A 25,124-nucleotide genomic window follows, 5' to 3' on the forward strand; every position below is an offset into this window, starting at 1 on the left:
CTATATATATATATATATTTAAAAAAAAATGTTACTACAAATTTCCAGAACATTTATTAGAATTAATGATATTTGTACCGATAGGTGAAATGTGAACATTTCTCCAATTGGAAGGTGTGTGTGTGTGTGTAGGGTAAGCAAAATTGAGAGTTTTCTTGGAAGATTTTGTATGGAGGAGATTTTGATATGGATATTATTTCACTCGTATCTTGCTGGGTCCTTATCTTGTTTTTTATTGTCACCCATAATCTCAACCAAAAATAATGGTGATTATATATAATCTTATACCATATGAATTCATAATCTTATATGGTTAGTGGTGGGATTTCTGTCCTATGTGTGTATGTGTACATATATATATATATATATATATATATATACATATTCACTTTAGCAGCCATTAGGAACTTAAAAGTCAATTCCCACTTTAATCTCTCCAAGTAAATTCCAATAATCAACTATTCCACTATTCTTGGACTAACACTCGAGTCCAAATCTTCCACTATTTATATATAATCCAAACCTTTTATATATATATATATATATATATATATATATATATATATAAGTGTATCACAATATGACAATGTGAACAAGGCTTTTCTTTTACCACTTGGATAGAATTTTAAATTTACAAGTGGGATTATCTTCTCTTAACATCATCCTCTCATCCCTTCACTTTTTTAGTACATTGTAGAAAATTTAAAAAAAAAAAAGTGTGTAATTTTTTAAAAAGATATTTCTCAATATGGGATTATTATATATTTAATTTTAAAATAACATAATACTTATATAAATTATAGATTCAAGTGAGAATTATACGTTTCTATGTGTATTTCTATTAAAAATTTGATTGTATTATTATTGGTATGCAACTATTAAATAATTATTATGCCTTAAAAAAATTAAAGATGCCATAATGGAATTATCTTCAATTTTTTTCCTTTCCAAACGAAGGGCTAAATGTTGTTTTTGTAAATAAAGAGAATTTATATTTTAGTATTTATATTACAAAAATAATTTGTTTATGAATAAATTAAAATTTTAATATAAGTGGTGAAATTTGACCTAAAAAATAATAATGTGTTAGATTATATAAGTAAGGGTGAACACCACCTAATGTGGTAGAGGTGGTTGTAAATAAGCATCTTTTTGAAAAGCAAAAGGTGAGGCCTCAATCCATCTTTAGGCAAATATTAGTTCATTTTTTTTAAGCTCGTGACAAGTAATATACGGCAAATATTAGTCGTCTAAGCATTGTTTATTCTAAATATTTTCAAAAGAAATATCTTAAACTAGTCACATTTCTCTTTTCCCAAATCTTTATTCTTTACAACTTATCCATACACATGTATATATGTGTATATAAAGGATGTCCTATCCATATTTCTTTTATATTGCTAATATTATGTCCAAATTTAATACCATGTGGGATTAAATGTTAATAATGTTGTTAATAACTAATAGAAATAGATGAATTCGAATATTTTTTTAAAAAATATATGAAATAGTTTAATACAAAAACGCAAACGTAAATTAGATGGAAAATGAAAATACTAAGGATCAAATAATATTTCAACTTTTTTTAACATATGCTATTTAAAACTAAGTATACTCTTTCTTTTATGACTCATAAGCTTTTTTTTTTAATTCAAAAATATATATATATACATAATTAAGAATTAGATTGAATAATTCAATAGAAATTAGAATACATATATATATATATATATGTGCTTGAGTGTTATTAATCAACTTGGCTCATCCTTGACACAATGAACTATTGGTGACTTGTACCTAAACTTAATAGACTAATTTAAGTAGAATAATTTGCTTGAAAAGTATTTATAATGAGTAGTTAGCAATTGATTTCTTGAATGCATTTAGCATATTTTCATTCTCTACCAAACTCTTAAACCTAAAAATTTTGTTCTTTTGAGCATTTCAAGCAATTTTGTTCATGTGGGGCATATAGCAAAAATAGAAAAGTACCCATTACTTTTTTACCACTTCTTTTATATATAGATATATATATATGTGTGTGTGTGTGTGTGTGTGTGTGTACGTATATCCAAACTTAAGGATCACCATGTTGAGATATACTAGCATTTCTAGTTAATATTAGTTTACTTTATTAATATTTGTATTTATTTATACAAGATAACAATTTTATTATAAATATTAAAATAAATTATTGTGATTAATAAATTTTAATTTATACGACTCTTATTATTATATAGAGACTATGTATTTGAATTTATTTATAAGTTATTTAATATCTTACTTATTCATATAAAAATTGTGTGTACATATAACTATTGATATATATTTAAAAAGTTTAATAAATTTTAGAATTTTTTTTAGTAACATATAGAATACTTTAATGTATACCTCAAAATAATAAACATATAAAGTGCAAAATCAAATAGGAAAGCTACGATGACTTAATGCTTTAAAACTCAAATTAAAAGAGGCGGGTTCTTGGTTGCCTAATTGACAAGATTAGTTGTTTCCAAATTTAATCGTTCCCAAGCTAATCTCACCGGCGGAGGCACAGAACCCCAGTGCACTCACCTCCTTGTTTCCATTTTCTCACGAGAAAATGAGATCCACAACCTTTTGCTCCTCCCCGTCTGTTCGAGTATTTTATTTTTTCTTAAAAAAAATAAAAAAATAAAAATTAATCCATACTTTTTATTTTTTTGTCTTTGTTTTTATATACTTTTATTTATTTTTAAAAATAATAAAATTCATAGATTATGACAGCACAAAACCCCGTGCCTCCAAACACACAGCACTGAACAGTAGTAAGTAGTAACGTGTTGTCATTTTCTTTTTCAAGTTATCGATAAACTATAATTATCGAAATAATTAATTTTTAAATTCGTTTTTTTATATATATATTTTTTATTTTATATTATATATGTTTATTAATAAAATTTTGTAAAGTAATGGAAGCATGACTAATTATATATATATATATATTTTTTTTTACCGTGGCTTTTCTTATTATTAACTAATTTATATTATTTTATTATTATTAAACAAAGTTGATTTTGATTTCACACTTACCCGTCAATGACTGTAAATATTTTATTAAATTACTTTTTTATCTACTCATGTTTATGGCTTTTAGTCCCCACGGAAAGAATTCTCACATGTGTCTCGTGCATGCTTTTAATCGAAAAGTAAAAAATTTAAATAAATAAACTTTACAAATATATAAAATTTATTATTTTATATATTATGTTTTTAAATAAAAAATTAAAAATGGTGTTTTTTTTTTAAAAAAAAATTGAAATGCCTACAAACAGAATCAAACCCATCATATTATTTTAGCGAAACCAATATTTTAATGTGATTAATTTTTTTTTTAATTAATACCCATAATGGAACAAAACTTATTGTATTGTTTGGTAAAAAAAAAAAACATTTTGAAAAGTTAAATTTTTTAATTGAAATATTTATAAACAAAATAAATTTATTATGTTTTAAATTAAAATAATTATAAAATTTAATTCAACCTTTATGTGATTAAAGAATGAGAAAGCTTTTTCTTTTAACCTTTGGCTTCTGACATGTCACTCCCACAGCATTCCTTTGACTCACCGTCACGTGATAATAACCGCCCCCCCCCCACCTTTTCTCTTACAACCTACCTTGAAAACTCCATTTCAACTAAGGTTTAAATTTTATTTAATTGTCTAACATACTTACCCTTTAATATTAATCTAATCCTTAATTAATTTTATTAATTTTTTTCTTTTCTATACAAAAATAATAATAATTAAATAATCAAACGTGAGTATTACAAAATTTCATAAGAGAATTGTAGTAAAAAACGATCCTCTATAGACCATTTATAAATTAGGTTCGTCACATAATCAATACCTCTATTACCATCTCGACACGTATGTTGTACCGTAACAGTTTAGATTTTAGTGAGTCAAGTCTTAATTGTCATCAATAATTTTAAATTTTAAAAAATTAAATATGATTATATATAATTATTTATGTGGGGCTAAATATTATTTTATGTTTATCAACAATAATTTTGCCACCAATTACTCTCTTTTTACCTACCAAGCATAATTTCAGTACATTATTAAATTTTCTCTTTTTATCCCACATGATTCCGGATTACATATAATTATAAGTAATTAATTATATATTTTTATTGAAAAATTATATTATAATTAGTATTTATAGATTATTTAATTATTAAAAAATATATTTTTAAAGATAATCCTAAACTATACGGTAGCGAAATAATACTTTTTCCAAATTGAAATAAATAAAATTACTAAAATAGAAAATTCGTGTAACGGGATGCATACATACATTCATTTGCATATGGACAAAAAACAGTTATTTGAATTTATCGCGATAGTTGAGTTGAGAATATGCAACCATAAAAAAACGCGGAATCATCTCGTCATACTCATACCCAGTAATGGGGTATATAATAGTTTATTCCCAACTCATGACATGCGTCAAACAAGTACCACTTTTATACACACCAAATTTGCACAACACACAGTACGCGCGCCCCGCAGTAGAAAACTATCAAGCCATTTTTTTTTTTTTTCCAATGCCACCTTTTGCCATTAATGAGAATATATTTCAAGCTTTTGCTTTTCTCCACTCTTCTTCTTCTCCTTCTTCCTCATTGATTTGACTCATTTTCTCTTCCCATTTCTTTTTTCTCTCACCTCTTCATCTTCATTAATCATCTCCCACACACTTACCAAGAACACTAGTAAAGTATCAAACGTCAATCTCTCTCTGTTTCTTTTTTCTTTTCCTTCTTTTGTTCAGTTCTATTCAGCCCAGGATCAGGCTTTTTGGGTGGGGGTTGGAGGGCAGGTGTCATATTTTTAAGGGGTTGTTTTGATTTGTTTAGGGCTTTTTGGTTGTCGGTTCGGTGGATTTTGGTGGTATGTAAGGATGAGTACTGCACAGGAGAAGCCTGTGGTGCGGAGTGATGGGGAGCATGTTGCTATTTCTCTTAAGGTAATTTTTTTTTTAAAGTAATTTTGTTTGATTTCCTTTGGTTGATTTTTTTATTTGGCAATCTGTTTTTGCTTTTTTGTTTTTCTGGATTCAGTCCAGTTGATCTTGTTTGTGAAAAAAAGTTGATGAGATTTGGGTGGTTTCTTTTCTGGGTCATCTCCTAATTGTTGTTGTAATCCTCAATTGCTTTTTCCTCCAATCACTCTGTTTGATATATTCAAAATCCCTTGTGAATTTAAAAGGGTTTTTGTGATTCATGGAATTTCTAGCTATTGATGCTGTCTCTGTTTCACTTTACTTTTTATTTTTTTTTTTGTGTTCTTGAAATTTTTTCTACCATTAGTTATCATTTGATTTGAATCTATCTTAGTTCATAATGTTTTGAAATTAAAGTGGTAAAAGAATCTTATCAGGATCAATTAGAAGAGAAATGTATGTTCACCTTCTAAATTTTTTATTTGTTCATGGGAGTTATCCTAGTGTTTGAATGCTAGATTTCTTAGGCCTAGTCTCCAATTAAAGATGACTGTCATTTGGGTATTTTTCTTTAATAAATAAATAAAATATGTCTTTTTCCAGTTTGCTCAATCATGGATTGCTATTGATTTTCATCCAGAATAAATCACGGATTTCTAATAAATTTCATAATATATAACATTAGGTTCCAAGAGGTTTTGACAAAGATCGCTGCGATTTGAACCTTAAATTCTGGGATCAATAAAGAAGTTTTTATTTAATATATATATATATATATATATATATACACACTACATGGCTGTACCTTATGTAATTTATTCAGCATTATTCATTCATTGATTCCATTTCTTAACTGCTAATTTTCAAGGCTGATGACCAATTCAATATAACTGAAGAAAAGACCCATGCTCATCATTGGAAGAAAAATAATCTCTCTCTACAAATACCCTCAAGATCATTGGAAGAGACCTCTGAGGATGCTGTTTTGATAAAGATGCCTCCAACTCCTAGTCCGAATCCTAGAAAAGTGAACTTTCTCTTGACACCGAATATTGCAGATGTTAGAACTGCTGGGTCCCCTGGCCCTTCATCATCTAGAAGCAAATCGTCCTTAAAGACTTTATTAACAAAAGTAAGCTTCAAATATCGAAGTTATAATTCAGATGTCGAGAAGACGCCCAATGTAGCTCCAGAAGCTTCACCTCCCCTTCTACGAGAAAAGGCTTCAATATCAAGGTCATTGTCGCTCACAAAGATATTTACTCCTAAGATAAAGAGAACATCGTCACTGCCTGTAACTTCGATTACACATGCAAACTCCATGCCTACATGTGGTGAAAGTGTTGGTAGCTTACAGACTTCAAGTGTAAGTTGTTTTTCCTTGTTGTTGTACGGATGCCAAATCGAAGTATTTGATAGACTAATAACTTATGGCGGGGAATGATAAAGCCAAAAAGGTTGCCTCTATGGTAATCCAGTTCTATTTTCATTCTGCTCTGTACATGGGAAGTTGCATCTATATAGTGTTTTGCATAGAGCGTGAAGATTAATACACATTCCTTCATGTATTGCATAGTCCAAAGGCTACAATGTTAAACACTGAAAACCTAGAGATCCCTTATTGTAACTTCCTTGGGATTGGACACCTTTCATGTTGTCTCCGATTCCTTCATAAATCTTTGATTACATTTTGCAGAGTACGGAATCCCATTGCCATATATCTCGTTCTCTTTCAGTACCCGCAAACAACAAGGACGGAAGCATAAGGAGAATGGATTCATTTTTCCGAGTTATTCCTTCAACACCCCGAGTAAGGGAAGGGGATGACTTGTCAACTGCATCTCCAATTGCTGACCCTGGTAATTTCGTTTTCTTTTACTAGCTTATCAGATTTGCAATTGTGCATGTTTCAGAAATTCATTGAATTCAATTTTTCTTTTTATTGTTTCTTTAAACGTTGGTGGGCTTCTTTGCCTCATGAGGTTGTATGGTAACTATTAGTCTTATAGACTAAATTCATGTATGCTTAGCTGGTGACTGAAGTTTACATTCTTCCCAGTCATTTCGAAATTTTGAATCATTCTATTCAAGCTCCTCTCACACAAATTTTCCTAGAAGATTCGTGCTATCAGTTGTCATTTCGACGCATATCCTGTTTTCATCACATGCAGACATTTGGTATCCATATACCTGACATGAATGTGTTTTTAGTTTCAAAGTATTTGCTCAACTACTTTCTCCAAGCCCTCTGTCCAGTATGCTTTTTGTTCTCTGTATTTAACCTCAAAGTTCTATTATTATCTAGCATCTTACTGTATCTTGAATAAACAGAAGACAGCAATGCTGATGGTGAAGACATTCCTGAAGAGGAGGCTGTTTGTCGAATATGTTTGGTTGAACTGTGTGAAGGAGGCGAAACATTAAAGATGGAGTGCAGCTGTAAGGGTGAACTTGCTCTGGCCCACAAAGACTGTGCTATAAAGTGGTTCACTATCAAAGGTAACAAGACCTGTGATGTGTGTCGACAAGAGGTTCAGAACCTACCCGTGACTCTCTTAAGAATCCAAAGTACTGCACATAATATGGCCGGTATTCGAGCTCTACATGGAGATCTTAATGGATATAGGTATGCAATTATTTGATTTGCTTTGTTATCATGATGATCATCTTTGCAGGACATATAAGATGTAGTTATTTATTTTTGGAGGAAGGTTTTCTTTTTTTGCTGTGAAATCTCATTTGTAAAGATTTTTTGTAATGGGTTAAATTGGCTTTTAGAGGATTTATCTTCAGTATATTTCACAGCAAGCAAATTAATCTGAATTTCATTCTGACTCCAGATTCTTCTGAGAACTCTGGTAATATATTATTAATTATAGAATTTAGCATTGTAGTCATTTACTTAGCTTACAATTAAGCCTTAGTTGTCTATGTGGTTGTCTAGTTTCGAACCGTTTTCAAACATCTTTGTTTGAAGCTGGTATATACATAACACAGTATTTATTCATTGGGTCTTTTCTTGACTCCTGAGTTCGTAACTGGTTTGACCTTAGCTGATATTGAACCCTGTATAAAGTTGGTAGGATAACTGAGATCGAATTGCTCTTACACTTCTCTTATGTCATCTTGACATGGCTTTGATAATCAGTTAATTGTCATTGCAAATCTTATCAGGGTTTGGCAGGAGGTACCGGTGCTTGTAATTGTCAGCATGCTTGCCTACTTTTGTTTTCTTGAGCAGCTTCTGGTAAGCTTGGTTTCGTTGACAATTTTCTGACATTTACTTTAAAGCCTTCAGTGATATATATTTTTATGTGCAGGTTGGCAGAATGGGTACTGGTGCTATTGCTATATCTCTTCCATTTTCTTGTGTACTGGGTCTCCTGGCATCCATGACCTCATCGACCATGGGTAGGCTGACAAAGATCCTGATAAAATTTAAATAATTTGGTTGAATTTATATCTTTTGTACTATTTGTTTATGGACTTATTTATCGGAAGAAATGCTGCATGCCTCAGAACCATCGGTTGTTGGATTGAACCATTATGGTTTGTTAGGTTAGAGACCTAGCCACACGACTCACAATCACATGGACATATAATCTGCAATCTGTGCGATTATGATCAATCATTTGAACATAAAAAGTATCAGGGTTGACCGTGTAGATTGTTCTGATAATGTTTAAAAAAAGAAACGCTATCCTGCCTTCAAAAGTTTAATGATATTGCAGGATTGAATCATTCCACACATGAATTCCTGCCCTTTCTTTTTCTTTTCATCATTCAAGGCTCTCTGATTTGGTTTGATGCACTTCTATGCTAGTGAGGAGAAGATTTGTCTGGGTTTACGCGACAATACAATTTGCTCTGGTGGTTCTCTTCGCCCATATATTTTATTCTGTGGTAAGTAGTTCTTGATTCAAATATTCTTTTCTTTCTTGACCAAGTTGAACTGCCATCTGTAGGGTTATCAGGAAGTCCCAGGATTAGATTTGCAATGGGCTTGATATATAACGTTTCCGTATCTATGATGCTTTGTTGAGAGGAAAGGCGATGAACTCCAATACCACTTTTCTTCCTAAAGGCATAGTTGTGAGCAAAATTCCATTAGTAATACACCAGAGCTTAAGTTGATAAAGAAGAACCCAATATATTTCGTATAGTTAATGTCCCACTGATCCACGACTCCTGAATTTGTGTTTTGGCTTTCGTAATATGTTAAATAAATGATCGTAGCCAATTATCTCAATTGCTTAAGTGAATAGGAGATCGTACAATATCTTACATTTATATATTAAAAATCACCTTCTCACTTTACTATAAAATGTTTGGATTTCTGTACTTCGTGTAGGTTGGCGTGCAAGCAGTTCTCTCAGTTCTCCTCGCAACATTTGCGGGATTTGGTGTTGCAATGAGTGGGAGCTCAATTCTCGTCGAGATCCTAAGATGGAGGAGAAGATGGCAAGCTAGATCACAGCATTTGCAAATGATGGCACAACCTGGTCGATTCCCAAGACCTGCAGCTCCATTGAGGACATTGACACCACCCCAACCTCCCAATGATCAGCAGCAAAGTGGACAGGGAAGTTCAGAAACTTTCCATGGGAGCTGAAATTGAGTCAAACCAAATAGGTTTCTTGTGTCTGATCTGGTTGAAGTCAAAACTAAGATGAATCCGATCAGTCAATCAATGATCTTTTCTGCTTGTGTATCATAATATATAAATTTCAATAGGGTCTAAAAAGGTTTCTTTTTGAGTTATAAGCTGATTGATAAAAGAGGGTTTCCAACAAATTTATTATGCCTGTTTGGTTTTATTAGGGTTCTTCTCAATTTCAGATCTCTTGCCATGGAGATTTTCTTACACATATTATACTGTCAATTGACTACAGTTTATTTGGGTTTGTATCTACAAACAGGAATGAAGAGTGAATTGCTCTCTGTACTATTGTGGTGGTGCATTTAAGTTTTTCTAGTTATAATAATTTTATTTATTTATATTTTATTTTTTGAATTAAATTTGAGAATTTAATTCTAGGTAAAAATAAATTTTTCATTTTTTAAATTTTGTAGTCATCTTTTTTGCCCAATACAACTTTTTATATATGATACTTTGTCCTGGTATATGATCATATTACTTGACACAGAGATGAGGTACTCAGAAATTTGTCAGCATTCTATTGAACTACGTGGCTACTGGTGATTGGCCTGTCATTTTCCTGCTGTGTCAGAATGTAGACGTGGCGAGTTTTTGTTGGGTCCTAAATTATTGCTTGATTTTTTTTTTTATTACTTGTAGATAATTATTAGTTTCCAAATTATTATTTTAATAATTTATTTTAGTTTTAAATTTTTATATATTTCGTGCATGAAATTAAAATATGTATAAACTTATATTAAAAATTAACAAATTTATCTAAATTAAATTTACATAATTATATAATTAATTCTCTTATTTTTAATAGACGAACAGTAAAAACCATTACTCAACGACGTCGTCTTTAGAAATATTCTCTTCTTCCTCCAGCCTGCATCGAACTCAGGCCTCTACCTTAGAATCTTCAGCAACGCTACTCTGCTGCAACTCAAAACCCTAAACCAACGGAGCAGCCGTATTGATCTGCCTGTTCCAAGGACAGGAAGCGCATACGCATTCAGTCCTCGCCAAACGCGCTCAACTCTCTACTCACCCGGTAAAAAATACTTGTATAATCAAAATTCAATGTTTGCATATTTGCTATTTCCAAGTAACCTGTCACCGGTCGTCGATGGACTTCCGGTGCAATTCACGTCGCTCAAGGGATTCTCAGTCGACAAACTCTGCGCGGCATCGTGCATTGCTCGAACCCAAACTGGAGCTAGTTGAAAGAAATCCGTTAAAGGACAGTAGTAACCCTGCACGGAGTTGGCGCCGTTGAGAGTCTAGTTGTTTTTTAAAAAGGTAACTTTTGTCTTATTACGAGGGTAATATAGTAAATTCGTAATTTAGTTATATGATCTCTGACTAGGGTATTTTGGTGCATAAACGGTCAAAGTTAGAATCGTCCGGAACAAGTACTAACAGACTCCATGAATCTCTCAACGACGATTGCTGAGAAGCTGCCGCTTCTGCTCCCTCCTCATGCTCCTCTTACACTTAAAGGTGATTTTTTTGATCGAGTTATGCTAGTCTCTTAACAAAGATTCTCTTTTTTGCTCGTTTGGTTGCTGAGAAATTGATGGGTAATTAATAGTTAATGCCTGTTTGTTGCTAAGTCTAGCCTTAGTTTGCTGGTTGAGTTTTAAACTTTTTATATTGAGAAAGTTTATTGGGCTTAGGTGCTGCCCATCAAGTTATGCTAGTGTCTGAACGAAGATTGCCTTTTTTTTTTTTCTTTTTTGGTTGCTGATAAGTTGGTGGATAATTACTTCTTAATTACTGCCTGTTTTAGAGTTTAGGCTGAATTGAGTGTTATTGAGAACTTTTCTACATTTCAGCTTGTTCATCACTTCTTGTCTCTGTTCTTTTCTTTATTCAATATGTTCTTATTAGGAGGAGTATTGTGATGTTTTTAGGTGTGACCCATTTTGGATCTGTGTCATTTTGGCACCAGAAGAGGAAACTGAGATGTGGGTTTCGAAGGAACATGGCTTGCCATTTGAAAATGGAAACGGTTGTCGAAAGTAAGTTTGGGATAGTTCGCCCTGCAACCGGTGCTTATGCCCAAGAGGCCATTGAAGCTCTTAAATCTGGGAAAGTTATTGCAGTGCCTACAGATACCCTTTATGGATTTGCTTGTGATGCTTGGTATCAATCCCATTTTTATGATTTCCCTTTAGTTTCTTTTTTCTTGTTATGTCATTTTATGAATTGCTTTCTATACGATTTTATTTATCTGGTTCTATGATGGTGTAGGATTCTATTTCATTGGTAATTGGATGTTGGAAATGTAAAATAGCTAGAAGAGGACTAGGTGAATATGAATAGGTTTGTAGGCAATAATCAGTAATGGTAACATTTAAGGCCGTACTGGCTTGTTATGCTTGACTATTTCCTCTGGTTGTCCTGTTCCTGTGCAGTGTGACCTTATATCTTGATTTTTGAGTATGTAAACCATGGAAATATTTCGTTGTTGGCTATATGCATTAGACAATGTTTTAGACCATTGTTTCAACGTTAGGGAACACCAGGAAGCAACAAATTCATCTTCTTCTGGCTAGATATACAAGATAAAGGTTTTTGATTCTTGGAGATCAGCTATAGAGTTGCATGGTATTCAGAGGAGTTAAAATGGTTGCTGGGTTATAAGATTCTGCTATAAGGGCACAAGTTGAGTACAAATTAAGAGCAGGGCATGTCAAAGTAGAACTGAGAGCAGGGCAAAACTGGGCGGATAATAAATTCTTGCTTGTTATGAAAGATAAATTATTGCTTGTTATGAAAGCAAATTGTTGTATGATCTTTTACTGAAGATAAATCTCTTTTTTAGTCATATATTGTTGTGTATAAAGTATCACTAACTGAGGAGATTTGGTTTACAGGGCTTTTTGGTTTTACAAACTATTTTCATTTGAACCAAATAATTCAATCTTATGTAATTGGAAAAACATTTGCAGAAAATGTACTGGACATTTAGTTCTCCAGGAGTTAAAGTATTGGTTATATCTGTTTGCAAGGAAATAGATATAGGTGTGTCCAACCCTTTGATCATTGCATTGAAAAAAGAAAGTGATATTGCACATCTTCACTATATTCACCAGGCCTCTGGTCATCAATTTTTGCATAATCGTTGATGCATTAATTTTTGCTCTTCTGATAACATAACTGCAGTTCTTTAGAAGCAGTTAACCGGATTTATGAGATAAAAGGTCGCAGGCTTACAAGTCCTCTTGCCATATGCGTTGGGGATGTATCAGACATACAACGGTTTGCTGTCACAGATCATCTGCCTCATGGTTTACTTGACTCTCTCCTTCCGGGACCTGTTACTGTCATCCTGGAGCGAGGTTTGTTGATCATAATTCTTTCTTTGTTGGAAATGAAAATATTATGCTTAAGTATCTTGGCCTTTTTATTCACTTCCACTGTCTATTCCATGTAGTACCACGATTTAATAATTGCTTATCTGTTTAGCATGTGAATTCTTGACTAAATATGATTTGCACGTTCACCATTTCCATCCTGAATATTGTGTGGTTTATTTGTTATGTTATAGGTGTTTCAAGTATTCTTGAGAAGTCCTTGAACCTAGGATTGGATAGTATAGGAGTACGAGTGCCTGACTCTGATTTCATCCGGATTATTTCACGGGGTTCAGGAAGTGCTTTGGCCCTTACAAGTGCAAACCTTAGTGGCCAGCCAAGTACTGTTTGCATAAAAGATTTTGAAAACCTTTGGGAGCACTGTGCCTATATTTATGATGGTGGTATACTTCCGTCAGGTCGTGCAGGATCAACAATTGTGGATCTTACCAGGAGAGGGACATACAAGATTGTCAGGGATGGGAGGTACGTTAGTAATGGTTTAGGCCTTTTTGGTTTCATGAAGAACATAATTTTCTGAAGAACGAATCTTGCTAAATCTGCTATAAAAGCCTATGAGTCCTTTTCGCTTCAATTTCATTACATATGACAGCTATCTGCTTTCACCCCAAAAAAAAATCCTTACTGATGCTACAATTTAACATAACAGTTCAAAGATCAAAAAGTTCTCTTTAATAGTCCTTGCTTGCTTTCCCCAAAAACCCTTAATGGTATTGAACCTAGGGAACCCGACAGATCCTTTTCAAGTGAATTGAAAATTTTTGTACAATCCTTGAGGGGAAAGCTTTTACTTGCATTTCTTCTGAAATAATGAAAGCCTGCAAGTAAACCTACTATAAATCCCGCAAGCGATAACTTTTTCTTTCTTTTTATTTTTTATTCCAGTGCAAGAGAAGAGACTATTGCAATCCTGGAAAGACATTCATTACTAGAAGAAACTGCAGCTAGTTAAAGAAGATAGATCGAAATGTCACTTCATTCTTTTCACGAAGCCGATGATTCACTTAAACCCAGAAAGAATCCTGCTTGTCCAAGTGGAAATATCACGGTTGAGGTGCCATCTTATCTCTATCCACCAGATTTTTTGTGTTCTTGAGCTTTCTGAAGATATTCCACTTCATTGCCTGTAATATACTTAACCGAATCTAGTTGAAGGACCGTTAAGAATGCCACGAATGTTTTCAAATTCACCCAAGAGGAATATAACAGGCTTGGAGAGCAAGATGTTAAAGAGCGTTGCCAGTTAGAAGTTGGTCTTTATCACATGGACCTTATGAAATAGTTCATGAGCTGTCTCTTGCTTTGACTTTTCTCCCTTTCAAGATATTTGGCTCATAATTTTACATGACTGACGGTGGAAAAGGTGATTTAAAAGCTGTAGCATTATACTCGTGTATGTTTATTTTTATGTGAAGACAAATTTTCTAGACTGGCTTTCATTTTCATGTATGAATAAATATTTAGAAAATAACTTTAACTTTATTAAAAATTTATTATTGAAATTTAACTTGATAATAAATTTTCCAGGTATTTATAATAAATGCCAAATGATTTAATTATATTTTTAAATTTATATTATAAGATATAACATTTTAAATACCTATTCTATTTAATAAAAAAAGATTATAAAAATTACACGTGATACCCGCTTTGCTTAGTTAATGATATTTTCCCTATTAATTATTATTTAAAAATAAAGACACTTAAATAATGTGTATCACACTATTAACATAAATTTTAAATTTTAAAAATAGCAAATAAAATAATCATATGACGAAAATAAATAAAAATAAACGCGTGGTGGGCACGTGCCTGTATTTTCTCTTTTGTTAATATTTTATGTGGGAAATAAAATGGACAAAGGTCGTTGTGAGTCCTCTTCCTGCTAGCGAATATCGTAAAACGGTATTCAAGAGATTCCTATACCGTACTCGTACACGTGTCAAGCAGAAATTTACAGTAAAGCCCTTCTACTATCGCATAAATCTACAAGGCCCCAACATTAACTCTTTGTTTTTTTTCAGTAGATTATTATTTTTGAATTTCGATTGATAATTATACAAATAAATTAATTTTGCAAAAAAGAAAAAAAAATATATTTATATAATCAGAAATCTAGATATTATTGAGTAATTTGGTCAAAAAAATTATGTACCTAGACTTAGCTAGAGTTTCCTTATTTATATATATTAATCCTTAATTATAAATTTATCTCTTATCATTTTTATTTTTTTAAATAATATCTACAACAAAAGTGTCAACCCAAGAAAAAATTCTCTCTTATAATTTTTTGAATCAAACTTAATATTTTTTATATCTATTTTTTATAATTACATTTTATTTTTGAATAAATTAGAAATTTACCAACTCTTGCTTTGATATCCTTTAAAATTAAATTATATTTTTTTAAGAGTTATATTATTAAAAAAAAAATTAAAATTTTATTTTATTGGACAAATGAATAGCGAAAATAATGTAATAACTAAATAAATACGGGGTGGAATTGTAAGATTTGGAAACTCGAAGGGCAAGTTGACAAAACAAACACGCAGGCAGGCAACTCCGTTCATCCATTACCATTTATGCTCAGAGCATGTATCTGTCCTCATCCATTTCTTTTCTTTTCCGTTTATAAATCCAATTTCGCTCGGAAAATTTACATCGCTCTCGTTCTGGTCCCGCCACCGAACTCCATTCTCCAGACTCTTCTGTTTCATTTTCAGTTTTCTCGGTCTTTCAGCTCGCAAGCCATTAACTACAGTTAAATCAGTAAGTTCGGAGAAAACTGAAGGCTTAGATTCGCTTACACTCTCTGCTTCTGTGTTTTTTCGTGGCCTAATTATCATCGGAGTTTTCTTCGACTGATTTTGACTCGATTTTTTTGGTCGGTTGTTGTGATAAGTTTCTCTGTTGTAATTGTGATTTTGATCATTTTCCTTTGTATGGAGTTGATTTGACTGAGTCGATTGCTTAAACTCTGGTTTTGCGGTTCTTTAGTGGTTTAATTGCATGGCAAAAAGTTTCTTTGACTGATTTTGAGTGGGATTGTTTTGTTTGGCTGGTTTTTTATGGAAGTTCTGTTGTTGTGGTTGTGATTTTAATGATTTCGTTTTTGGATTTGACCGTGTGAGGAGATTGCTTAAACTCTCTAGTTTCTTTGTCGTTTTTCTGCTCTACTTATTGCATGTCAAAGTTTACTTGACTGATTTTATTATTTCGTTTGTTTGGTCGCTTATCAAGGTGAATTTCTTTTGTTTGATGCTTCTAGGTTTGACCGAGTTCTTTTGTGTGGTATGAATAAATTGGTATGATACTGTTTGGTTGATTAGAAAGTTAAGGAAGTTGACAAAAGAACAGCAGAATCACTTATCGGTTCTTGTATTTTTATTATTAGTAAAGAAGATGAAATCCAGTTTTGGAGCTAAATATTTGTTGAAGACATTAAATGTATATTTAATTGTTTGTTTTCATGGTAATTTGAAGGAGCTTGTACTTTGTGAAAATGGCAACGGCAACTGTGCCAACTTCTTTTCCGGGCCTGAAGAGTGGGGACTCCAGCATAGGTTTCGCTAAGAGTATGGATTTTGTGAGAGTGTGTGATTTGAAGAGAGTTCAATATGGAAGAAAAAGAATTTCAGTTATTCGGAATTCAAATCCCAGCTCAGATATTGCTGAACTTCAGCCTGTGTCAGAAGGGGGCCCGCTGTTAGGTATAATTTAGATCATGTTCGTAACTTTTGTTTAGATATGTGTTTTAATTTCAATTTGGCAGCTTAGAAACTTGAGGAGAAGGAATAGGATTTGGGTCTGTTGTTACATTAATTCAGTTGTATGATATTCAATATCCTATTATTTTTCAGAATAAACCTTATAATTAAGGTAAGAAATGTGGCCTTCCACACTTCTATACGCTTATATTTTTTAATTGTTTGCGTGTAGTTCCTAGACAAAAGTACTGTGAATCCTTACACAAAACTGTCAGGAGGAAAACGCGGACAGTGATGGTTGGAAATGTGGCTCTTGGCAGTGAGCATCCTATAAGAATCCAAACAATGACTACAACAGACACAAAGGACGTAGATGCAACCGTTGAACAGGTTCTTTATCATTTCTTTTGTTAAAGCATTTTGTGGTGAAAGTGTGAATACGTTACTCATCTTACATAGCCTAGGTCTAAAGCAACTGTATGTATCCAACTTTTGTTCATCCAATAAGTGTAATGCTGTGAAAGTGAGAGTAAGTCCTATACACTCAATTTTGTACATCAGATATGCATGATTATGTTTGTATAAATATAGTCCTAGAAAATTTTAGTAAGTCCTCTACACTTAATTTTGGGCATCAGATACTTAGTTTTATATTTGCACATGCAAATATTTACATTGTTGGAGTCTTTGTTGATTGACCATAGCGCCTGCAAAGTCAAATGGAAAGATATAATTCAAATGGTGCCTCACCAAAAAAGGTTCATAATATATATGAATACAAAGCATGAGTTATTCCAATAAATATAAATTGTTCCAGGAACGTAAATTCAATTATCTTTACCAAGTTTATTGTCGAGACATATGAAAAATTCTGATAATTTTTCTTAAAAAGCAGCAATTTAATGTCAGCCACTTCTATTCTGGCAGGTGATGAAAATAGCAGATAAAGGTGCAGATATTGTGCGAATAACTGTTCAAGGGAGGAAAGAAGCTGATGCATGTTTTGAAATAAAAAACTCCCTTGTCCAGAAAAAGTTGGTATCAGCATTTGAACTTTTTGTTTTTCAAATTGAGACTTCCTAGTTTATGAGAATTCAACCATGTAACTATCTTTCTGTTGGTACAGCTATAATATACCTCTAGTTGCAGATATTCATTTTGCCCCTTCAGTGGCATTGCGGGTTGCTGAATGCTTTGACAAAATCCGAGTCAACCCAGGAAATTTTGGTAGAGTTATCAGTCATACATTTTGTTATAAGATACATTATGTTACATATTCTGGACTTACAAAAGTATTCATGCAGCTGATAGACGAGCACAGTTTGAGAAGCTAGAATACACAGAAGAGGATTACCAGAAAGAACTTGAACATATTGAGCAGGTGACTTTCCTCTTTTTGAAACTTTTGGAATACAACTTTGCATTATGCTGCAATGCACCATACCAGATTTGGTTATATTTTTCCTCTTTGAATCTACCCATATATTGCAGAAACAAGTGGTTCTGTTTGACAGAAATTTTCAAAGGAAAGTTTTTTTTTTGAGTAACCAAGGAAAAGTAATTGTTTGAGAGAAAATAGGATAAGCAGATAACCAAATCACAAGATTCTCCCTTTTTTAATATATTAAAAGTGAGTCAAGCAACCATATGTTAGTAACTATATATTTTCCGTATTGTCAACTAAGTCATTGATGCTTGCTTCTTTGTCATCATTGTTGTGTGCCACCATTAAGTTATGGCCACTTAAGTTCTGCACAAGTTGCAATTTGCTGCATTAGTAAATTGTACACATGAGAAACACATAGGACTAAGAACTTTTTCCAGACGTGCCATTTGCTGTTGACTTTAATCAGATCGTCCATCCACTTTTAAACATGCAACAATATATGTACTTATCTGTTTTGCTTTATCTGTTTTACTTTATCAAGTTGGTCTAGTTAACCTTTTTCTACCCTTTTTCAACAATACAAGGTGTTTACCCCGTTGGTTGAGAAATGTAAAAACTATGGAAGAGCAATGAGAATCGGGACTAATCATGGGAGTCTTTCAGACCGTATAATGAGCTACTATGGGGATTCTCCAAGAGGAATGGTGAACATTTATTTTCACTGATGCTGACAAACAGCTTTTAACCTTCTTTTGTTTACCTACAAATTTGAGTTGCATATCCTACTTGTTTTCAAACAGGTTGAATCTGCATTTGAGTTTGCAAGGATATGCAGGAAGTTGGACTACCATAACTTTGTCTTCTCAATGAAAGCAAGCAATCCAGTTATCATGGTCCAGGCGTACCGTTTGCTTGTGGCTGAAATGTATGTTCAAGGCTGGGATTATCCTTTACATTTAGGTGTTACTGAAGCTGGAGAGGGTGAGGATGGACGTATGAAATCTGCAATTGGCATTGGGACCCTTCTTCAGGTACTTTTTCATAAGCTTAACCGGATATTCAACCAATATATAGTTCAATGATAAGGTATGCAACCACAGGAGATGTACTGGACATACTCATTTGAGGCAAAACACATGTAATTTGTTGATTGGCATGCTCATTTACTGAGAAGTTAACGTGAACTGGAAAATGCATGTACTGTAGATAAGAGATGGTATTCAGTGGACAATTTATCCATGGTCATTTTTTTTCTGTTTCTCTACTCGAAAGTTTAATAGTGACTTTGAGATATTGTATGCAAGAATTTTAATACGACCATCTTGCTGTACTATATGTTGGATATGCAGGATGGTCTGGGTGATACAATTAGAGTTTCTCTTACAGAACCACCGGAGGAGGAGATAGATCCTTGCAGACGATTGGCTAACCTTGGTATGAAAGCTGCTGAACTTCAGAAAGGAGTGGTAGGATTCTACAGTACCCTACAATCTGTTAACAATTGTTGAGGATCCTTGTTAGTGTTGATTAGAACCTAATAGTGATTGGTCAATTGAATTCTTCTCATCAGGCACCATTTGAAGAAAAGCACAGACATTATTTTGATTTCCAGCGCCGGTCTGGTCAACTGCCATTACAGAAAGAGGTTAAACTTCTTATACTGGTGTATAAATTGCCTCCATCCTCTTTTATCTGAAAATTTTAGCAGAAACTTGGCTCTTTGTTTAAACACAGGGTGAGGAAGTGGATTATAGGGGTGTCCTGCATCGTGATGGCTCTGTTCTTATGTCAGTTTCACTGGATCAGTTAAAAGTAAATATGTGGCTATGCTTTTTGTTTTGTCCTTTTGGTTTTGGATTTCCATGGGAAGATATGGAAGCTAAGAAGAACTTCATTACTGATTATCCTTTCCCACCTTTGTCTTGGCAGGCACCAGAACTCCTGTACAAGTCACTTGCAGCAAAGCTTGTTGTTGGCATGCCATTTAAGGTCTGTTCTTCTTCCATTTCTTAGCATGCATGAACTAGGAGAAGATTTTGTTTCATGGAATTCATGTTTCTCTTTTATTAAGCCAATTAATTGCATTGATTTAGGATCTGGCCACAGTGGACTCAATATTATTGAGAGAGCTTCCCCCAGTGGATGACAATGATGCAGTAAGGATCCCATTCATTTGTTTTGATACTTTAGGGAAGAATTCCTTATTCTCTCTCTCTCTCTCTCACACACGCGCGCGCGCACAGACAATGCACGCGCATGCATACACAAGGCTTACCTTGTTATACATTTAGACAACTTTAGTGTGGAATGGTCATCTAATATTCCTGGAAAAACTAACTTTTGCTATGCATTATATGGTGACTAGCGGCTGGCTCTCAAAAGACTGATAGATGTGAGTATGGGGGTTATAACTCCTTTGTCAGAGCAGCTAACAAAGCCATTGCCGAATGCCTTGGTTTTGGTAAATCTTAAGGAATTATCAACTGGTGCTTACAAGCTTTTGCCAGAAGGTAAATCATGGCGTTCTACATATCTTTTCTTTGTCTGAAAATTGGTTTTTCCTTATTTTATCTTATGTTTTATTTCTTCTTTAACTTACGTCGCCCAAAGCTATTCTTTTTTATAGCTGAATTTTACTGCCTATATCGGAACAATTAATTTCCCTTCAGGTTCACGCATGGTGGTGTCAGTACGTGGTGATGAATCCCATGAAGAGCTGGAAATCCTCAAAGATGTTGATGCTATAATGCTTCTTCATGATCTACCCTTTACAGAAGAAAAAATTAGCAGAGTGCATTCAGCTAGGAGGTAAGATTGGTGCAGATACAAATTTACAACCCAGTGATAAAATTTAATTTGGAGCGCAACAGCATAGCAGTTCATAGCTTCTTGTCAAGGAAGTTTGTCTGAGGTCAATGCCTTCATTCACTTGCCAGTTGCAAATCATAGTGAAGTGAAAATTCAAGGCACATTTTGGCTGGCTCTTTGTCCCAGGGCCATATTCGATCACATTCTGTCTCCCTGAATGTGCCTGCCAATGACCAGAAATTCAGTTATATTGAAAAGTATGCAATTTTGATTTGCTTATTCAAGGCAGAAAACAGAGTCCTAGAACAGGCATTCATGCTATGTATACCACATATACTGTGCTTTTACTCCCATTAAATTTTATCCCAAGCTGATTTCGGTTCTCTTGTTCTCCTTACCTTCTTTCCTCCCCACCATGTCCTTCATTGATGAATTTTCATTCCATGCAATCAGTTATGTAGTTGTAGCATTCTTTCCTTGTGGGATTCATCTGTTCTTTCGCTAATAAGTTGAGCATTATGTTGACTGCAGGTTATTTGAATATCTGGCTGATAATTCTCTGAACTTTCCTGTTATTCATCATATTCAGTTTCCAAAGGGGATACACAGGTAACACAAAAGCGTAGTACTGGTTAAGTAGAATGCAAGGTACGAGCAGGTTTAACTTAATAATATTTTCTTCCACTTGCAGGGACGATTTAGTCATTGGCGCTGGCACAAATGCTGGAGCCCTTCTAGTAGATGGACTTGGAGATGGTGTCTTGTTGGAAGCGCCGGACCAGGATTTTGATTTCCTCAGGAATACTTCTTTCAATTTACTACAAGGCTGTAGAATGCGGAATACAAAGACGGTATGAAAGTCATCTATAAAGGAAATTTGTCTCAACTCCAAAAAGTGATAATTTACTTGTATTTATAACTAATCACATTGCAGGAGTATGTCTCTTGCCCATCCTGTGGCAGAACTTTGTTTGACCTACAAGAAATAAGTGCCGAAATAAGAGAAAAGACATCTCACTTGCCTGGCGTTTCAGTAATTACCTAGTCCTCTCTGTCATGGCAAAATTTTTTTCTGAATAACCTAAGCACTGATATGGTTCCTTTATTCTTTTTCTTTTCATTCCTTCAGATTGCAATCATGGGTTGCATTGTCAATGGACCAGGAGAGATGGCCGATGCAGATTTTGGGTATGTTGGTGGTGCTCCTGGAAAAATTGACCTCTATGTTGGGAAGGTACGGCCTCTCATACTTTGAGATTTTGTTTTTATTTCATGAAGATTTAAATCAAAGTGAAAACATCTCTAAATAAACAGCAAAAGACTTTCAAAGGTCCTGATCTTCTAGTCAAGCTACTATTGGATATTATTTATTATGCAATTGATATTGAAGAGAAATGATCTATTCCTATAGCAAGAACAATATACTTGATTTAAAACCAAAACTAGTTTTCTGGCATGTATTAGAAGTTGACATATCATTTACCTGGATGATCCTGTGTGGTCTATATAAGTAAATGTGGTTGGAATTTCTCTTGTATGAGGAAATCTTGGTGACTGGAAGTTTGACTCCATTTCAGACGGTTGTGAAGCGTGGGATTGAAATGGAGCACGCAACTGATGCGTTGATTCAACTGATAAAAGATCATGGCCGTTGGGTGGACCCTCCTGCAGAAGAGTAAGATCAGGCAGTTTTAGTTGGAAGATGAGCAGAGAAAACATTGCATGGGAGGTCAACTTTCGTCATGTTGTAGATTGGAGTCTCCCAGGTACAGGCATTTGACGGTAAAATAGCAGCATATTTAAAACAAAAATTTCAAAATAAAAACCTCATGTTATTAGCAACATTGCCATGCTTCCATAAATGAAAAGTTCAAGAGTTTCCTGGATATTCTCCTGTATGTTTCATGATATTCTCTTGGATGCCTCAAATAATTATTTCAATTTCATCTCCTTCTAAATTGCTGTCTGCTTTTATGAGATGCTGAAATCAAAAGGCCACTTTTTAGTGTAGAAAATTTACTGGATATATGGAATATGCAATGCTTTCTGATCAACACCCATGCACCAAGGATAGACATGTGGATTGTCATTAGGTTTAGTCTTGAGGTGCCTGTAAAAAACCTGTGATCATTCCATTTTTTTTACAAGGTTAGCAGAAATTTGACCTTTATTTAATTGTAAAGGAACTATTCTCAATTTTCTTTTCTAATTTATATGTTTTATTATACACAAAAGGGGAGATAATGCCCGTGTGTTGTTTAATTCCTATTCAGCTTCGTCTCAAGTCTCACATCTAATTTTCATATTGCCTTTAGCATATGGAATTAGAACTTCTAATCTCATCCCCAGCCCCCACTTTAAATTCCTTCGGGGTTGAAATTCAGTTCACATCTCAATTCATTGGACCTGAATTTCCACTTCCAAAGAATTAAATTTGGGAGGGGCGAGATTGATATACAAATCATATTCAAATTTTATGTATTATATTTTCAATATTGTTCTTTAAGATTATTTTACTTTTGACCCCTATAAATATTTTTGTGGGTGATATAAGAAGTTGCCATTACCAATTTACCATTTTGGGGAGGTTAGAGACTAGAGGGTCTTTATGATTTTTTTTCCTTACCTACTTAAAACTGATCAAAATAGTCTTATGTGGTCCAAGTTAAAAGGCTTTACACTCGCAAAGTCTTTGGTTCATTGGCCTCTGACTGCTTTAGTTACACATTCCCTAGCTAGTGGTTGGAGAACTTGTTTGAAGAACAAACGTTTTATTCCATGCATTGTGTGTCTGTTTGTCCTGTCAATAATTATTTTTTACAGGTAGGAACGAAGATATCATGTGGATCACCTCTCAAATTCTCTCTCTAATTAGAAGAAACCAAGCTAGCCCACTTTCTCTGTTCCTTTTACTATCAGGAACTCATTTGGTACAATTTCCTTATCCCGATGTTCACATCCAACCCTCTCTATTTTCTCATTTGCACTTCGTGTTTTCGCAAGAATAACATAGAGATCAGAATTCACGTGTGAAACACGAAAATTCCAAAATACAGTTTCATATTACCGATGACTCTTGGAATCTTGTGCGACGCACGGATAGTACGTTAGTTCTAATCAAAATTATTCAAGAGTTGCTAATTTAATTTGGGTAAATCGTAATTCTACTGTGGACTGCCTAATTCGATCTTATTACATTTCATCTCTTTGTGATAATTCGGTTTCTGTAGTTCATTTTTTTTTTTTTGGGTGATCTTATTTATAATCATTAGGTTTCCAATTATTAATTTTAATTTGTTTGGATTTTAACCTGCTATATGTTTGTATTTAACATCAAAGTATTCTTTAGTGAAATATTATTTTTTCAAGGATGGTAAGATTTCCTCAAAGCTATTTGGGCAATTTAATAAACTAGGGAGAGGTTGATTAGGATGGAGGAGTCAACCTCTTTGAAATTTGAAAGTAGTGCATGTGCAAAAACGTGGGTGGAGTTGTAACATCTTTGTCATATATGAGATTCACGTGTCCGACCTTCTTTGTTATTTAAGCCAATAGCCACCCCAATAAAAACTTCCAATTAAGCAAACCAAGCCCCGCCTGTTTTTCTTTTTTCTTCTTTTTTCCATCTCTGTCTTCATTTAAAAAATTATTTGTATTACGTTATTGTTAGAATAAATATATATATATATATCACTTAATAAATTAATCTATACATTCTACGCATTTGTGAAACTCTAATAACTTTTCGTTTAAATAGAAATCATAAAGCTTAACAACTCAGATCTAAATGAAAGATTATTACATGGTACCGCACTATGGATGAGTTGAAACTTCTCTTTACATAAAAATTTATATAACTTGACCAAAAAAAAAATGTGTCCCCCAATTGAAAAGGTTATAAGTTGCCAAACTTTTATACAAGGGAATACAAAAAAATGTTGTGTTAAAAATAAAAATTTGGATGAAAGGTCGCGAGATCCTTTTGTCTTCTTCTCCTCTCTCGTTATTCAGAGCTGTCATATATCAGGTAATTTTTTTTAATATTTTAATATTAATATAATAATTTTGTATAGTAATCATGTAATCTTGTGTAATAATTTAAATTGCTATATAATGTTAAGAAATTACTGAATTAGTACGAAGTATTAGAAAATTACTGGGGAAACCTTCATATGCCAAGGAGATATTATAGATTTTTACAGGAGGTTACA

At 33.3% G+C, this 25,124-nt stretch overlaps 3 protein-coding genes across 7 annotated transcripts; all 3 read left to right on the forward strand.

Moving 5' to 3' along the window:
* The first annotated feature begins 4,486 nt into the window (after positions 1-4,486).
* On the forward strand, positions 4,487-9,987 carry LOC110806462 (RING/U-box superfamily protein). Its single transcript, XM_022031336.2, has 8 exons — positions 4,487-5,013; positions 5,858-6,355; positions 6,686-6,848; positions 7,321-7,615; positions 8,164-8,236; positions 8,310-8,400; positions 8,813-8,892; positions 9,341-9,987. Exons 1-8 carry the CDS (start codon positions 4,948-4,950, stop codon positions 9,599-9,601), a joined length of 1,527 nt encoding a protein of 508 aa, XP_021887028.1. The 5' UTR covers positions 4,487-4,947; the 3' UTR covers positions 9,602-9,987.
* Positions 9,988-10,467: 480 nt separating this feature from the next.
* On the forward strand, positions 10,468-14,438 carry LOC110806469 (DHBP synthase RibB-like alpha/beta domain-containing protein). Of its 3 annotated transcripts, none has more exons than XM_022031347.2 (6): positions 10,468-10,930; positions 11,025-11,131; positions 11,545-11,776; positions 12,845-12,975; positions 13,185-13,476; positions 13,897-14,438. In XM_022031347.2, exons 2-6 carry the CDS (start codon positions 11,059-11,061, stop codon positions 13,961-13,963), a joined length of 795 nt encoding a protein of 264 aa, XP_021887039.2. In that variant the 5' UTR covers positions 10,468-10,930; positions 11,025-11,058; the 3' UTR covers positions 13,964-14,438. The 3 variants fall into 3 exon arrangements, with proteins under 3 accessions (XP_021887039.2, XP_021887037.2, XP_021887038.2); XM_022031345.2 differs by having other exon boundaries at positions 10,470-10,930; positions 12,800-12,975; XM_022031346.2 differs by lacking the exon at positions 10,468-10,930 and having other exon boundaries at positions 10,998-11,131; positions 12,800-12,975.
* Positions 14,439-15,596: 1,158 nt separating this feature from the next.
* Positions 15,597-24,115, forward strand: HDS (4-hydroxy-3-methylbut-2-enyl diphosphate synthase). Of its 3 annotated transcripts, XR_002538284.2 has the most exons (21): positions 15,597-15,780; positions 16,495-16,721; positions 16,951-17,108; positions 17,646-17,752; positions 17,845-17,945; positions 18,023-18,099; positions 18,690-18,809; positions 18,906-19,136; positions 19,455-19,571; positions 19,676-19,750; positions 19,840-19,917; positions 20,035-20,094; positions 20,199-20,261; positions 20,471-20,615; positions 20,775-20,913; positions 21,445-21,522; positions 21,605-21,764; positions 21,848-21,946; positions 22,043-22,147; positions 22,491-22,679; positions 23,737-24,115. XR_002538284.2 is itself a non-coding variant. In XM_022031320.2 (20 exons), exons 2-20 carry the CDS (start codon positions 16,514-16,516, stop codon positions 22,590-22,592), a joined length of 2,223 nt encoding a protein of 740 aa, XP_021887012.1. In that variant the 5' UTR covers positions 15,597-15,780; positions 16,495-16,513; the 3' UTR covers positions 22,593-22,799. The 3 variants fall into 3 exon arrangements, 2 of the variants coding, with proteins under 2 accessions (XP_021887012.1, XP_088070583.1); XM_022031320.2 differs by lacking the exon at positions 23,737-24,115 and having other exon boundaries at positions 22,491-22,799; XM_088214457.1 differs by lacking the exons at positions 15,597-15,780; positions 23,737-24,115 and adding an exon at positions 15,877-15,895 and having other exon boundaries at positions 22,491-22,799.
* Positions 24,116-25,124: the final 1,009 nt, after the last annotated feature.

This window comes from Carica papaya, chromosome 2 (assembly GCF_054855325.1).
Source record: "Carica papaya isolate Zhongbai chromosome 2, ASM5485532v1, whole genome shotgun sequence".
Lineage (NCBI taxonomy): Eukaryota > Viridiplantae > Streptophyta > Magnoliopsida > Brassicales > Caricaceae > Carica > Carica papaya.

Excerpts from the sequence above, each read along its gene's own strand:
- LOC110806462 (XM_022031336.2), top strand. The coding sequence starts at position 4,948 with ATGAGTACTGCACAGGAGAAGCCTGTGGTGCGGAGTGATGGGGAGCAT. Across the intron at positions 8,237-8,309 it reads GTTTTCTTGAGCAGCTTCTG|GTTGGCAGAATGGGTACTGG; the intron begins GTAAGCTTGGTT and ends TTTTATGTGCAG. Across the intron at positions 8,401-8,812 it reads CATGACCTCATCGACCATGG|TGAGGAGAAGATTTGTCTGG; the intron begins GTAGGCTGACAA and ends CTTCTATGCTAG.
- LOC110806469 (XM_022031345.2), top strand. The coding sequence starts at position 11,059 with ATGAATCTCTCAACGACGATTGCTGAGAAGCTGCCGCTTCTGCTCCCT. Across the intron at positions 11,132-11,544 it reads TGCTCCTCTTACACTTAAAG|GTGTGACCCATTTTGGATCT; the intron begins GTGATTTTTTTG and ends TGATGTTTTTAG. Across the intron at positions 13,477-13,896 it reads AAGATTGTCAGGGATGGGAG|TGCAAGAGAAGAGACTATTG; the intron begins GTACGTTAGTAA and ends TTTTTATTCCAG.
- HDS (XM_022031320.2), top strand. The coding sequence starts at position 16,514 with ATGGCAACGGCAACTGTGCCAACTTCTTTTCCGGGCCTGAAGAGTGGG. Across the intron at positions 17,753-17,844 it reads AACTCCCTTGTCCAGAAAAA|CTATAATATACCTCTAGTTG; the intron begins GTTGGTATCAGC and ends CTGTTGGTACAG. Across the intron at positions 18,100-18,689 it reads AACTTGAACATATTGAGCAG|GTGTTTACCCCGTTGGTTGA; the intron begins GTGACTTTCCTC and ends CAACAATACAAG.